The following is a 16828-nucleotide window of genomic DNA, read 5'->3' as shown; positions in this document are numbered from 1 at the left end:
GCCCTGGAAACAAGGCCGTCACATGCTCCTCTTATCACCAACAATACCAAATTTATTATTTTTTCTCTAGCTACAAAAGTATGAACTTTCAATTAGACAAAAAAAGGCATGTATATTTTGTACAAAAGGTTTTGTTGTTGCCTGGTTTTAGGCCTGTTGAGGAAACCTCGCTGTTGCTCTGGGCAACACGATTGCACATTTACAGGGATGGGTTTGGAGTAACAGCTAACAAAACCCTTCAGCAATTCATTCTTATTAAGTGTCAGGTGAGAATAGCGTCCCAGTCAGGTGAGTGAGCAGTGTTTTCCTACAGCGGGTTACCCTTTTCCTTCAGGAATCATTTAAACAGGGCTGGCCCATGTCACTCTAGCAACACACTAAAGGGCACATGATGTCAATGAGCTTGCATGAATTACACAATAAACATTCTTAAGGCATATTATAGTGTATTTTAATTTAAATTCCAGCAACACATCCAGTGTTGGGGAAGCAAACTTGTTTTGCGTAATCAGATCACTTTTTCAAGTAACAGGTTACTTTTAGAATTTACAAAAAATATCAGTTATTTTCAAATAAGTAACGAAAGTTATTTTGTTTTCACATTGACTGATCACTTTCTTGTCCCTATGTTGAGGAAAAAAAATCTGAGAGCTCTGAATAAATACGAATGATCTTTGCAACGCTATTTCTCTCACAAAATGCTTTCACCACAGGTCCACAACTAACAACAAACATGACATCGACATACAGCTTCTGTTGTGCAGCTGAACGGCAGTTTGGACAATTGCACTGCAGATATACATGTGATTGACAGATCCGAACATTATAAAGAGTGTTCTTTGATTGCTCTCTGTAGTTTAATTTAAATAACAGATTTGTTTAATGATGCTACTAACAGAAACGACGTGAAGTTGATGGTTTTAGTCACTGGCTTGATTCACTGATGCATTATGATTAGGGCATTAAGACAGCCAGTGGCGATACTGACCGTATTAAACTATTTAGAAAGAAAGTCTGTGTGAACTTGAATGATAGCCTACTTGAATGGCTACACATCAGAAATCACTGATCCCAGATCAGGCATTAATGAACACTGTTACTCACTGTTTGTGGCGGTGCTGTCGAATCCATATGGTAAAGCTTGTGCTGACATCGCGACTGGAATCCATTCTCTACTAATTCTCTGGACAGGCAAAGCAGAGGAAGGGGAGGTAACCATTCCTGGCATGACATTATAAAATTGAAGATCAGCTCGTGTGGGCTGTCATTTTCTCAAAGGCAGTGAAAAACAGCCAGAACTCAGTTTACACCGATCAAAATTTCTAGCCACTTGGGGACATCATTTAGGCTAGGGGAATCCATTCTCATAGTAATGTTGAAAAACCGCATAAAATGAAAATATCAGGCCATGGGACCTTAATAGTAAAAAAAAAAAAAAAAAAAAAACATAAAGGATGACTGATTAGAAGGAGGTCAGAGACAGCTTGGAAATTGGAAGGATCTGCGTGCCAGATACCACATGACATGTTCAGAGGACTCCATGCATCCATGCATCAGAGCTGTTTCGCCAGCATGAGTGACCGACACAATATTCTGTACACTCTGGGTAAAACTCTGGGTTCGGGCAAAAATCCGAGCCCGGAGCCCTCCCCTGGACAGCACGCCAAATACGCATAATCTTTACTCTATTTAATTTGATGTAAGTGGGAACTCGTGAATCCACTTTTGCTAGTTTAACTGTAGAAGAAATGGTCAGCACTCCAAGCACATGGTCCAAAAGGGTCTCTTAATGAGTCATGGGTGTGTTTTGGGCATAATATGCCATAAACCAATCAGAGTCTCATCTCCCATTACTTTTAAAAGTCAGTTGTGCTTACACCATGGCGGATTGCTATTTACGTGATGGCATTTGCGAGTGGAAAGACTGAACACTCTAGAGAGAACTCTTTTTTTATGTTTAAATATGTTTGTCTGCTGTGTGTATAATCCTAACGCGCCCTTTAAATAACACAAAAAATACTGCATTTTCAGTTGACTCAAAAGAGCAAAGCGCCAACAATGCGCCTGAACATTTTCAGACCATTTTCATGGGCGATCAGATGCGAGTGAGTGCATTTGCTATTTAAACAACGTGGTAGTGGACATGAAAATGATAACTGTGTTGGGCTGAAACTAGCAAAAAACACTTGCATAGTGTCGCATGGCATACACATTTTGTACAAATGCAAAAATTTTACAACACAATTTTAAACAGGCGTCTTTTACATCTTCTGGGAAGTCTCACTCTCTCTGCTACCCAAGATCATTAAATGAACTTTCTAAGAAAGTCTTTCACTAATTGACAGAAGAACAGAGAAACTGGAACACAGCGTTCAAGACACATGAGCTGTGGTGCTCATTATTATCTTACAGCAGAACATCTCAATTGGCCCTGATGTTGTGTGAGGTTAGCCGTGGTGTCAGAGGTGGTCTGATGGTGTGAGAGGGAGTGAAAGAGCGCACTTGGGTTGGGAAGCGGGTAATTAGTCCAGCACTTTTCCTCTGGGCCTATTCGAGCAGCTGTTCTTTCTGGCAGTCCAACATATCAACAGCAGGAGAGAACAGATGTTGCTTATGGTATAATGAAGAAGCCAGAGGCTATCAAATTTACAGATGCCTCAACTGCTTGTCTTTTTTACTGATTCAGTTTGGGTTTTATCTTTTAGTTTGAAGACTAATAAAGGAAATAAATGAATGTAAATACAGTGTCCTCCACTAATACGTGCACCCTTGGTAAATATGAGCAAAGGCAGCTGTGAAAATAACTCTACATTTATCCCTTTGAATTTCCCAAGATAACAGCTTAAGTCCTCCTATAATGCCTGATGAGTTTGGAGAACACCTGGCAAGAGATCAGAGACCATTTCTTCATACAGAATCTCTAGATCCTTCAGATTCCCAGATCCATGTTGGTGCTTCTTCTCTTCAGTTACCCCACTCATTAGGGTGCAGGGAACCATAGACAATAAAAGAAATGGACAGAGCGTTCCCATAGACTTCAACGGCGGAAAATGAAGTCAGTTAGAAGCACTCACTTCCTGATGGCTGAGCGAACTGCGCAGGATCAGACTGAGCTTGACGACGTAGATGTGACGTGAGCCTCCTGTCTGACAGATGTAAGTCTTCTAGTAATTGTGGAAAGTAAAATCTGAATGACGTTTAAATGTTTTGTCCCGTTGCTTTTGGCTCACTATGGGCTTCTCCCCATTCTTCTCCCTTGACTTTATCAGACGTTATGTCTCTACGTCCCCCCGAATGTCTCATAGACAGTAAAAGATTGCTTCTAAACGTCTCCTCCGGTCTATACGGTAATTTCTCAACTGTGCGACAGAGTCACATTGGTTATGATGCAATCTTTAGCCTATTTTTACAAAAACAGCTTCTACGTGGCGATAGATACAAGGTAATGGAGCCGTTTATGCATTGTCGTGTTTCTTTAGAAATAAACAATGGACAAATGGAGTCTCAAAAATGACTGGGAGTCAAATGGGATGCTAACAGCAGGTGATGGCTTGGTTAGAAATGGCCGCCCCTATGGGTGGAACGCTTTTCGAGTGCTAGATTATCCCCTTGCAGGGAACTGTGACGGCCATGGCAGAAGCTTCATTTTGTGCTCAGTGACACATTTTTGGGTTTTGATTTTGATGTTTGTTTTGGATCATTATACTGATGGAAGATCCAGCCATGGTCCATTATAAGATTTGTTTTGTTTTGTTGTTTTAATTTTTTTATCTGCTGGTAAGAATCCATGATATCTGGACAAGATGCCCAGGACCTTCAGCAAAAAAAAAAAAAATAGGCCCACAACATTAACTCTTTCCCCGCCATGAATTTTTCTGTTATTTGTGAGAAAATACTTCCCCACCAAACACAGAATTTTCCGGGTTTCCACCGTAAGACGCTAGGGGGCGCTATTACGCATCTTCTGAATGAGTACTGCATCTCCTGATCAAAACACACGTGAGGAAGGCAGCAAAACAAGCATTTATAAATAGCCTAAGCAAATGCATATGAAAAGATAAATGAAAAGTAAACATACACTTATTTTTCCTGCCCAAAAGCTCTTTTTTATTTTTATCTGACCAGAACCAGGTCTCTTTTGAAGTTTCAGTCGGTTGTTTTTGGATGAGCAAGGAGTATTTCTCTTGAAACCCTCCCATCAGCGTGTGGTTACCGGTATGTATGTATGTTTGAGTTTTATTGGGCTTTCTGACCCCCAGACTCAACTAACTTAACCTCTTTAATTCTCCTTCTGTGATCCTTGGAGAGTCTTTGGCCACTCTACTCCTCACCGTGCATTAGACGATATAGACACGGGTCCTCTTCCAGGCAGATTTATAACATCTCTAGTTGATTGGAACTTCTTAATTATTCCCCTGATTGTGGAAATAGGGATTTTCAATGCTTTAGCTATTTTCTTACAGCCACTTTCTATTTTGTGACGCTCAGCAATCTTTTGCTGCACGTCAGAACTAATATTCTTTGGTTTACTCATTGTGATAAATGATTCAAAGAATTTGGCCTTTGTGTTTCCTTGTATTTACAGGTCCTTCTCAAAAACTTAGCATATTGTGATAAAGTTCATTATTTTCCATAATGTAATGATAAAAATTAAACTTTCATATATTTTAGATTCATTGCACCAACTGAAATATTTCAGGTCTTTTATTGTTTTAATACTGATGATTTTGGCATACAGCTCATGAAAACCCAAAATTCCTGTCTCAAAAAATTAGCAAGCTATTAACCTAATCATCTGAATCAACTAATTAACTCTAAACACCTGCAAAAGATTCCTGAGGCTTTTAAAAACTCCCAGCCTGGTTCATTACTCAAAATCGCAATCATGGGTAAGACTGCTGACCTGACCCTGTCCAGAAGGCCATCATTGACACCCTCAAGTGAGAGGGTAAGACACAGAAAGAAATTTCTGAACGAATAGGCTGTTCCCAGAGTGCTGTATCAAGGCACCTCAGTGGGAAGTCTGTGGGAAGGAAAAAGTGTGGCAAAAAACGCTGCAAAACTAGAAGAGGTGACCGGACCCTGAGGAAGATTGTTGAGAAGGACCGATTCCAGACCTTGGGGGACCTGCGGAAGCAGTGGACTGAGTCTGCAGTAGAAACATCAGAGCCACCGTGCACAGGCGTGTGCAGGAAATGGGCTACAGGTGCCGCATTCCCCAGGTCAAACCACTTTTGAACCAGAAACAGCGGCAGAAGCACCTAACCTGGGCTACAGAGAAGCAGCACTGGACTGCTGCTCAAATTTTGCATGTCATTCTGAAATCAAGGTGCCAGAGTCTGGAGGAAGACTGGGGAGAAGGAAATGCCAAAATGTCTGAAGTCCAGTGTCAAGTACCCACAGTCAGTGATGGTCTGGGGTGCCATGTCAGCTGCTGGTGTTGGTCCACTGTGTTTTATCAAGGGCAGGGTCAATGCAGCTAGCTATCAGGAGATTTTGGAGCACTTCATGCTTCCATCTGCTGAAAAGCTTTATGGAGATGAAGATTTTGTTTTTCAGCACGACCTGGCACCTGCTCAGTGCCAAAACCACTGGTAAATGGTTTACTGACCATGCTATTACTGTGCTCAATTGGCCTGCCAACACTCCTGACCTGAACCCCATAGAGAATCTGTGGGATATTGTGAAGAGAGAGTTGAGAGACGCAAGACCCAAAACTCTGGATGAGCTTAAGGCTGCTATCGAAGCATCCTGGGCCTCCATAACACCTCAGCAGTGCCACAGGCTGATCGCCTCCATGCCACGCCGCATTGAAGCAGTCATTTCTGCAAAAGGATTCCCGACCAAGTATTGAGTGCATAACTGAACATAATTATTTGAAGTTTGACTTTTTTTGTATTAAAAACACTTTTCTTTTATTGGTCGGATGAAATATGCTATTTTTTGGAGATAGGAATTTTGGGTTTTCATGAGCTGTATGCCAAAATCATCAGTATTAAAACAATAAAAGACCTGAAATATTTCAGTTGGAGTGCAATGAATCTAAAATATATGAAAGTTTTATTTTTATCATTACATTATGGAAAATAATGAACTTTATCACAATATGCTAATGTTTTGAGAAGGACCTGTATACTCCTGTAGGCCTATATATCATGGCGGGACAATTTCACATACCTATATTCACCTTGATTTGTAAAGAAAGAAAAAGAAAAAAAGAAAGAAAATAAGGTAAATATGAATGGGAATATACAGATGTTTTACTCTGAAGAATTTCGATGGGTCCTAATATTTGTGGCCAAAATTGGAGAATTTTTTTATTTTATTTCTTACTATTGGTTAGAAAAGATCAATTTGCTCACCATCATGTCATTCCAAACATGTTTTTTTTAATTTGTTGGAAATATGTAAATATTTATATTTATCTATGATATTTATCTTGTGCAAATCGATTAATTACATGTAACACGTTTGTTTACATTGTATTTGTATACATCATTATATGCGTAGCCTATGTATTGTATATACACATATTTATACATGATGTGTACATGCTATTTTTTTCTCCAAATTTGAACTACATTTCTAGGTTGAACTACACTTTCAAAATTGTTTAATTGTAGCGTTGACTTACAAAAAATAATAAAAATAAAAAGATGACATCCATTCTTTTAGGAGGATTAAAAAGTGATCTTTTTCCTGTATTGATTTAACATGTTAAGGGGTTAATTCAGTCTTCTTCTTTTGGCATTGCCTCCTGCTGATAAAGAATGCAAAGTTTACTTTAACACAATAATGAGAAATTCATTACAGTAATTAGACATTTTATTCGCCTAACAACAAAGCACGCGCTCCTAAAACCTGGCCAAAAATGTATGGCTTGTCACATTCTAAAGTGCTTATTTGTTAGAGGCAGACATGCTTAAAACATAACATAAAAAAGACATGACAGCCAAAATGAGCCCAAGACTGTTTCAATTAAATAGGCACACAACATTTGGTCCTTGCAAGCCATGACGTACACACAGCAAAGAGTACAAGCATCTCCAAAAAACAACAAGAATGTAACAGTCCTCAAAATGAGATGCAGTTGTTATTGATCCCTACCATAATCTGGCACTACAAAGAAGTTTGGAAATTAACAGCTTCAATATTTTCCTTTATGAACCTCAGATGAAAAGTGAAAATTTTCTTTTAAACTTAAAAATAAAGTAGTCATAATTCCCTGTTTAATCATCGCTTTTGGCTAAAAGTAAAAACAATTTCTATGAAATGCAAATATACATTCATTTAGTTTATACAACTTTGAATTTATAATAGATATATCTTGGAATATGTGTAGAAGCCCGTTTCCACCATAGAATAAAAAAAATGAAAACAGTCATTGAGAATTATCTCGCAATTCTGACTTTTTTCCCTTTGTGAGTTTATATCTAGAATTCGAGGGAAAAGGTCAGAATTGTGAGAGAAAGTCACAATTACTGTTATTCTTTTTTTATTCTGTGGTGGAAGCTTCCATAAATATAAGGCTAACCTCAGCCTTAAACAGACTTGTGCAAATCAACAGTCAAATCATGCTTGAAATGAACCATCAACCATCATCAGAAAGAATAAAACATTTTAAAATAAAAATTTGAAGTGGACACCTTTATCTTGAAATAAATAAGCTGAACATCAAGTGGTCAAATGCTGCCTTGCACCATTAAAATTCTCGAATCGAAGCATGCCATTCAAACACAGACACAAACGCTGTGTGCCTGACAGAACGCATGCGCTCCACAAGCTTAATTGGGAATATCAGAGCTGTTGTTGCGGTTTCCGTATTTGTGATGAATGAAAAGGAGCACCACGCTGAGGAAGAAGCAGATGGAGCCCACAGTCATATAGGCGATGCCCAAGAAGGGGTTTTTCCCTCCCATCCAGGAGATGGTGCTGAGGATCATACGCTTCCGGCCCTCAAAGCTGCGGACGGGGTAGTCTGAGGGGCAAGTGGTTGAGGAAACAATCTCAATTTAAAAGTTATTAAAGACCAGCTTTGGTGAAAATTGTTAATGTTGTTTATATGTATGTGGTGTTTTGAATATGTTTTAAGACAAACTACATTCAAATTCAGTTAACTAACACCCTTACAGAGTATTTTCTCATTAAAAATGCAGTGTACCAAAAACATGTTTTTTACAGCGCAGATTCCGGTACCAGGGCCACTGCTGCGCAGACCTGGTCCATATGGCACCATATTCGGACGCTGGCGGCTTTACTTTTCTTCAGTGGAAGGTAGTGAAGACGCGTCGTTCAAAATTTTTTTACGATCTATGGTTCAAACAAATATGGCTGAACTCTTGCCATTGTGTAGCCGTAGCACTTACAGCAGTTGACCGAGTGGAACATCAAGCTATTTTAAGACAAAGGGAAAACCATTTAAATATGTTATTTTGATTATCAAAGATGAATTAAGGGATACAACTATAATACAATATAAATATTTAATAGTTGGCAAAGTGTTGACATTTGGAGGTAAAATACTGGGTGTCACAATACAATCCAGTGTGTGCAAATTTAACAATTCATATCCCTTATCTGCAATATATGCTTTGTAAATTGCATTTAAGAATTGGACAATACATATTTATAATGATTTTGATGCTGGAAAAATTTAAGAATTGGTTCAGTTATTGTGGCATGATACCGATTACAGTGTAGTCACCATAAAATGTAAAATATTATTATGGTACATTTTATGGTACATTTTAGTTTAGCATAAAATGTAAAATATTACATTTTATGTTAACTTTTTTTATTTTAAAATGCAGTTTATTCCTGTGATGTCAAATTTTCAGCATCATTACTTCAGTCTTCAGTCACATAAAAATCATTGTAATATGCTGATTTGCTGATTATCATCACTGTTGAAAACAGTTGTGCTGCTTAATATACAGTGGAAAATCATTCATTTGATTTGAAATAGAAATTATGTTCTAATGATGTGATCTTCTGTAAAATTATAAATGTCTTTTCTGTCATTTTTGTTCGATTTAATGCATCCATGTTGAATAAAAGTATTATTTTAATTCAAACTCTTACAAAGTCCACAATTTTGAATGGTAGTTGTATACTTACCAAAGTCAAAGACCACTAGTAAAAATGCTATTAATATAATATAATTAATATAATATAATATTTACATTTTACATTTATGCATTTGGCAGACGCTTATCCAAAGCGACTTACATGCATTTTTAAGCTACACATTTTTACATTTTTTGTCAGTTCTTGCTTTCCCTAGGAATCAAACCCATGACCTTGGCGTTGCTAACACCAGACTTTACTGGTTGAGCTACAGGAAAGCTAATATAATATAATATAAAATACAATTAGCCTAACAATTTTCATGAAAAGCTATCAGAGCAGGATTTGAGATTGTTTCAAAGAGCACCTCATGAAAAATCTGAATTATTTCTTGTTAATTTTATCCTACCTACTCCTCACATAGATACACTGTCAGCTATCACTCTCTGCAGAGCTAGACATTTTAACGGTATGAAATGCAAGGATACTGTAGGTGACTTCCAGGGTGTAGTTGCCTCTGGGCAGTGTGGGTATCATGCTGTTCTTCTTCTGAATGATGCGGTAGAGCTTTCTGAAGGTGGGGAGGGCAGCTGTGCGCATCCATACAATGAAATCCTCATTTATGAAGCCGTTGTTTTCTGGGTCAGTGTCTAGCTCATAAACAGGCTTGCGCCAGTTGACCGGCTTCGCTGTGTCTGGAAGATGAGAAGAGTTTTAGTTTGAAATATAAACAAAACTTATGCCAGTTCAGAGTATATACAGTAAGTAAGTCTAAGTAAAAATGTATACCTATAAAAGCAGCAGTAAGATTACTGCCAGCAGGGTTTCTGAACTTCACATGTTTGTCAGTCCACCATGCAATCCCTTTTTTGATCAATGGAATTTGGGTTTTTGTTCCATTAGGATCCATGTAAAACAAGTCCAATGTGTCTAAAGCAAAGAGTGAAAGAGATAATCAGTATTAAAACTCTTGGGGAATACTTGCACAATGACAAGTATTCAGATCCAGGTCTTACCGTTAAACATGCTGTTAGCAATGGCTCCACACGGGGCTATGGGCTTTTCATTAAAACGGTACGGCTCACATTCTTTGCTTGGATCCTGAAAAATAATAATACGCCTTGAGCTTCATTCAGTAGCATGCAATTAAATAGAATCAAATCAAGCACGTTTTGCATTTATGAAGCAGTAGACTTCTTGTAACAGGCGACAGCTGTTGCAGTGTCACTCAGTTTAAAGTTTATTAAAAGCGACAATGTCTGTCGGTGATTGGCAGGGGTATAATAGGTGTGGAGATGTTTTTAAATCCATGATGCCAAACCCTGCTCTCATGTAGCGCTTGTTGACATTGTGTTGACATGTGTTAGTGCTGGCGGAGCATAGTATGCTGTCAAACATGTCAGACAGCTGAGTTCAATATCAGGTAAATTATTTAGTTTCTATTTGCTTCGCCATTAAAACTAGGGCTGTCTATATATATATATATATATATATATATATATATATATATATATATATATATATATAATGCCTGTTATATACTCATCTAAAGGAATATTAGAGCCTGTTTGACCCAGAGGCGTAAATTTGTTTTAAAAAGTGGGTGGGACATAAATTGCGTATCATATGCACGTGAAAAACTGCGTACTATATGCACGCCAAAGCTCATTTTGATGCATCTCGTTTCTAATCTGCCCTCGTAGCCTATTTTTTCTCTCATCAAAACCGAATACCATCAGTGGTTGTACATCAAGAGCAGGGACAGTTTTTGTGCATTTTGTTTCGTGATCTGACCGGAACAAATAGAAAGTCTCTGCAACAGCGTTAAGCGTTAGATTAAAGCGCTCGTCTGTGGTGCAGTTTTCTCTCGTGGCTCGTGCAGTCTTCACACTGATAACAGTTACACCTATGGTTTGACCCCCTTTTGCCTTCAGGACTGCCTTAATTCTACGTGGCATTGATTCAACAAGGTGCTGAAAGCATTCTTTAGAAATGTTTGCACATATTGATAGGATAGCATCTTGCAGTTAATAGAGATTGCTCCCGTTCCACCACATCCCAAAGATGCTCTATTAGGTTGAGATCTGGTGACTGGGGGACATTTTAGTACAGTAAACTCATTGTCATGTTCAATAAACCAATTTGAAATGATTCAAGCTTTGTGACATGGTGCATTATTCTGCTGGAAGTAGCCATCAGAGGATAGGTGCATTGTGGTCATAAAGGGATGGACATGGTCAGAAACAATGCTCAGGTAGCCCTTGGCATTAAAATGATGCCCAATTGGCACTAAGGGGCCTAAAGTTTGCCAAGAAAACATCCCCCAAGTTGCTCTTCTATCAGCTTGAATCAGTCGTCCCATTCTCCTCTGACCTCTAGCATCAACAAGGCATTTTTGCCCACAGGACTGCCGCATACTGGATGTTTTTCCCTTTTCGCAACATTCGTTGTAAACCCTAGAAATGGTTGTGCGTGAAAATCCCAGTAACTGAGCAGGTTTCAAATTCTCAGACCAGTTCATCTGGCCCCAACCTGCCTCAAAATTGCCTAAATCACCTTTCTTTCCCATTCTGACATTCAGTTTGGAGTTCATGAGATCGTCTCGACCAGGACCACAGCCCTAAATGCATTGAAGCAACTGCCATGTGATTAGTTGATTAGATAATTGCATTAATGAGAAATTGAACAGGTGTCCCTAATAATCCTTTAGGTGAGTGTGTGTATTATATATATTATACACACATTGATTGCTGAAACAGACAGAGTACCTTTATTTATATATATATATATATATATATATATATATATATATATATATATATATAGGTACTCTGTCTGTTTCAGCAATCAGAAGTAGCACGGCAACAGGGCACATCTGAATCCAATGATGGTGTGACATTCAATGACATCCCGTCTACTGAGATACCTTCAAGATTTTCGTATGCAATGCCAATTATGTCACACAATCCTGTGCATTCAGTTCTGTAACAGTTAAAAAATGTCACCTTTTCTTTGGTGCAAATGTGTTTGTTTTTTTGATAACTTTTTCCACTTCTAATTTCACTTCTAGTGAGAAATTACTATTATAGTAATTAAATATTTTCTTAGTTATAACCAACGCTCTACGCTGCCTTAGAAGTCTGTCCGAGAGGTACCTTCATGCGCAAACACTGCCTGCAAAGTCAGAGCAAGGGCAGTGAGTCAACAAGTCTGCTGCCTAAGCTTTTGGACACCAGCCATAGTATAGATCTGTGTCTGTGTAGATATATGGTGTTAATGATACATGATTGATCTTTAGATAGACAGACAGACAGACAGACAGACAGAGTGCCCTCCACTAATATTGGCACCCTTGGTAAATAGACAGTGAAAATAAATCTGCGTTGTTTATCCTTTTGATTTTTCAGACAAAAAATTAAATAATAATAATAATAATAATAATAATAATAATAATAATAATAATAATAATAATAATAATTCACAAGATTCTAACCTTTCATTGAAGTCAAACAATTGAAAGTGAGGGGAAACTCACATCATGAAATAAATGTTTTTCTCCAATGCATGTTAGCCACAATTGGCACATCTAGATTTTTTTTGGAGCAAGAAATATATCTGAAGTATATTCCTAATCATATTTTTACAACAAAAAAAAACATAATAATTGACCCACCAGGGTGACTAGGAGCAATACACTGTCCAGCTATGACTTCCTGTTCCTTTACATGTTGAAACACAAAGGCCAAATTTTCTTAATCATTCATCACAATGAGTAAACCAACTATAATATAAATATATATTATGAATATAAATATTACGTCAAAAATGTGTTTCTACTGAGTAGTGCGGCATACTATCCACTAGCCAGACTGATAAACAAACACAGACTGGAAGTTAACTTCAGGCCAGGCAAGTAACCGTAGCAACGCGCGTGCGTTCGATGAAACCGTCTATAAAGGGCCGTGGCTGGATCTTCCATCAGGACAATAATCCAAAACAAACATTAAAATCAACACAAAATGTGTCACTGTGCACAAAATGAACCCTATAGAAAATTAATGGGATCTGAAGAGATTCTGTATGAAATAATTGGTCTCTGATCTCTTGTGAAGTGTTCTCCGAACTTATCAGGCTTTATAGGGGAAGACTCAGAGCTGTTAACTTGGGAAAAGGACATTGCAATAATTGGGTGCCAATAATTGTGGCCAACGTGAACTAGAGAAAAACATTTATTTCATAATGAGAGTTTCCCTCCACTTTCAATTGTTTGACTTCAATGAAAAGTTAGAATTTTGTGATTTTTTTTAATGAAGGATCAAAAGAATAAAAAAAATGCAGATTTATTTTCATAACTTTCTTGGCTCATATTTATCAAGGGTGCTAATATTAGTGGAGGACACGAACGACTGATCGAAGACATTACTATCGATCAGTCGATAGATAGATAGATAGATAGATAGATAGATAGATAGATAGATAGATAGATAGATAGATAGATAGATAGATAGATAGATTCAAATGTGCAATACCTTAAGTGATCGTACATCTCCATTAAGTTGGCTGTCATCTCTGGACTTCACATACCGCCGATGGTTTTGGTAGAAATTTGAGAGGCCGTAGTACATGAATACATTACTCTGAGGACATAAAGTTGAAAGTCTTAAACTGGCATTGTTATAAAAAAGCTCCTAACATATGCTATAAATAAATAAACAGGGAACATTTGGATTTAAAATGCATGTCCAATGTCATCAGTCAGGAAAGTCAACGTCTTCTATTTCCTCATAAAACAGCTAAAAGTGATTGATGAACCTACAACCAAAAAGTACTATGGTGTATGGTACAATCACATTTCTGAATAATGAACAATACCATGTTTATTGAATATGAATGATAATCATTTAGTACCCATTTAAGTGTGAGAGCCACAAATAAGAAAATAACTAAAAAAATAAAGTTAGTGTAGTCAACGTTACAACTATTTGTACAAACCAGGGTGCTTAATAATACTATAATGAATTAAAACATGGTAATAAATACCAGTTAGCAATATCAAGTGGGACAGCAGAGTAACAGACTCAGACTGCTTTTGTGCAGATAAAAAATGCTGAAGGCAACTGACACCCGGAAAGTCACGGAGGTTAAAAATAGGTTGAATATGCAAAAGCTTATATTCATTGAGACATGAGAGGTATAATAATAATCAGTCATAAAAGTTAGTCACAAGGAGTTGGAGCAACATGAGGGTGAGTAAATGGCAAAACATTTATTTTGCTATACTATCCCTTTAAAAGGAATGCAGCATAATGGGCAGGTCATAAATACTCACCTCGAATGGCTGGTCTAATGAGAAGGACAGGGTACATTTGCATGGAGTCGTGCTGTTCCAGCTGAAGCTTTGAGAGCAGTTAAAGCACGGACTGGACATGTCAGTCCCGGTATAATCAATCTGTAAACCAGAAAAACACGGATATGCTTAACACGCAGTTAGATAACAGATATCGCATGTGCTCAGATTATTACTTCAGATCCACGTCTATTTGCTGTGTATATTTATTAATAAAATTACACAAAACACACAGTGCAACAGGCTCAAACCTCGAACTCTTTGATGTTCTTGGACGTCACGAAGAGGCCGATTCCTATGGGAATGAAGATGAGGCCGATGACAAAGAATGCGGGTAACACAGTCCCCGCGGTCAATATCGGCTGCCATGCCGGTAACCGCTGCTGTTTGAAGGCGGTGTTGTCGGGTTTTCTAGTCCGGATGGCGGCTCCGCCGAGACCCGCGGGTCCGCTGTGATTACCGTCTTCCTCTTTCGCGCTGTAGCCGGACGCCATCACAGTAATTACCAGCTCACAGCTTCAATATTTGTATAAAACACACGATTCCTCGATATTAAACAAGTAAGTTAATTAATATAAAAGTGTTTTATATGTCCGCTGCAGTAGATTATCTTTACAGCGGCCTTCTCTCCAGTTTGTATGGAAACTTAAGTTGCTTGTTTGTTTGAGGCGGTGCTACAGGAAGTGTCAGCTAGTGTGATTCGCGAATCATGTGCATGAGCCGGTTCATTTGATTCAGTCGAACTGATTTGGAAATAGATTGTTTCGATCCGCTACGGAATTAAGCATTTTAAAAGATAATTGCGACTTTTTATCAAACAAAATTGTTTATTCAGGGAGTTTAGAGTTGCGAGTCACATAATTATAGGTTATAAAGTCAGAATTGCTTGACAAACTTTGCTGTTCATTCTGCAATTGCTACCAGGCAAGGGCTGAAAATCGATAGCCTACGCTTACGTAAAATATTCGAAATTTGGTTTGATTTCATGTAAACACTAATTATGTCTAGCCAGATACATTTATTGAGCACAGTACATTGTTCTTATGTCTGACTAAACACAAAAATAAGTAATATTAAATGTGTTAAAATTATTCAGATCACGTAGGCTACAATAACTGTTCCCTTAATAATATAAAATATCTGTCCACAATAACAGCATGTTCACATTTGCGTTAATAGGCTACTCATGCCCATAAAATAGCACCTTTTCACTTAAGAAAGTAATCAATGAATTTAGATTGTGTGGAAAGGTGTACATTCAAACTTCAACAACTGCCCACAATTAGTGATTTTTCAGTGATCAGTTTTTAAGAAGCTTCAGTTTATTGCATCATGAAGTGATTAAAGACAAAAGAACATAAGTCAACACAAAGAAATGTAAAAAAAAAAAAAAAAAAAAAAAGTACCCCCATGTTATGAGAGAATCTGTTAAAATGATGAACATGACTCAAAGGAATTGGTGAATCATTTTTTAAAGTAGTTCACTAAAACGAACCGATTCGCTCAAATGAATCAGACATCTGGCAGGCGCTCATACATGATACCACCACACAGAGATGTTAGAAGAGAATTAAACTAATTAGTAGTAAAATTATATGTATAAATTATAAATACTGTATACATACTTTTATAACTATATCCAACTGTTACATATATGCGTTTATTATTATTTTGTTTTATTTTTTCAAAATGCTGGTCAATACACTTTTGATAGAAAATCAAAATGTATCCAAACTAACTTCTGTAATAAAACTATGCAGACTCCACAAAATTTAAAGCAAATATATACACAGTTTTTTACACTAGTAGCAACATTTATTCCTCTCTAAATATCCCTACTTGCGTAATAATTATGTGTGTAATTTTCTATAAATTGAACACTGATAAGCCAAAACATTATAACCAGTCACATGTGAAGCAAATATCATTGATCAGCCCCTAACAAAGTCACATATTTGTATTATATCTGGGCTGCATTTCCCAAAAGCATTGTAAGCCTGAGTTGATAATCGAGACCATTGGTGGAAATTGTTCTATGATCAACTTAGGCTTATGATATTTTTGGGAAATGCAGCCCTGAGTGAATTTGAAAAGGTCCAATTGTTAGGGCAAGAAAAACTGAGTCAAGAGTATGTCTGAAACGGCAAGGCTTGTGGGTTGCTCCTGCTTAGCAGAGGAGAAAATTTACCAACGGTGGTCCGAGGAGGGACAAACCGGCTACATGGTTTGTGTGGCCAAGATGCACTAGGGCTATATCCTGTTTGGTCCAAATTAACAGATGTCCTACTGTGAAACAAGACACACACAATTTTAATGATCCATGGAAGAAATTTGTCTCAACACACAGCTTGATACACATTCTGCTGCGTGTAGGTCTGCATGGTGACCCCTTGTGCCTATAATGGGCACGTGAGC

General features: G+C 37.6%; 1 protein-coding gene across 1 annotated transcript; it reads right to left on the bottom strand.

Annotated features, from left to right (window-relative positions):
- Positions 1-6807: 6807 nt before the first annotated feature.
- On the bottom strand, positions 6808-15127 carry tmem30ab (transmembrane protein 30Ab). Its single transcript, XM_067417218.1, has 7 exons — positions 14665-15127; positions 14396-14515; positions 13596-13703; positions 10083-10167; positions 9856-9996; positions 9555-9761; positions 6808-7978 (listed from the first exon to the last, which is right to left on the bottom strand). The coding sequence occupies exons 1-7, from the start codon at positions 14905-14907 to the stop codon at positions 7785-7787; spliced, it is 1098 nt and encodes a 365-aa protein (XP_067273319.1). The 5' UTR covers positions 14908-15127; the 3' UTR covers positions 6808-7784.
- Between the last annotated feature and the right edge of the window lie 1701 nt (positions 15128-16828).

Source organism: Pseudorasbora parva, chromosome 15, assembly GCF_024679245.1.
Source record: "Pseudorasbora parva isolate DD20220531a chromosome 15, ASM2467924v1, whole genome shotgun sequence".
In the NCBI taxonomy this organism is placed as follows: domain Eukaryota; kingdom Metazoa; phylum Chordata; class Actinopteri; order Cypriniformes; family Gobionidae; genus Pseudorasbora; species Pseudorasbora parva.
Note: the sequence above shows the minus strand (reverse complement) of the source record. Positions and strands in the feature narration are given on the sequence as shown.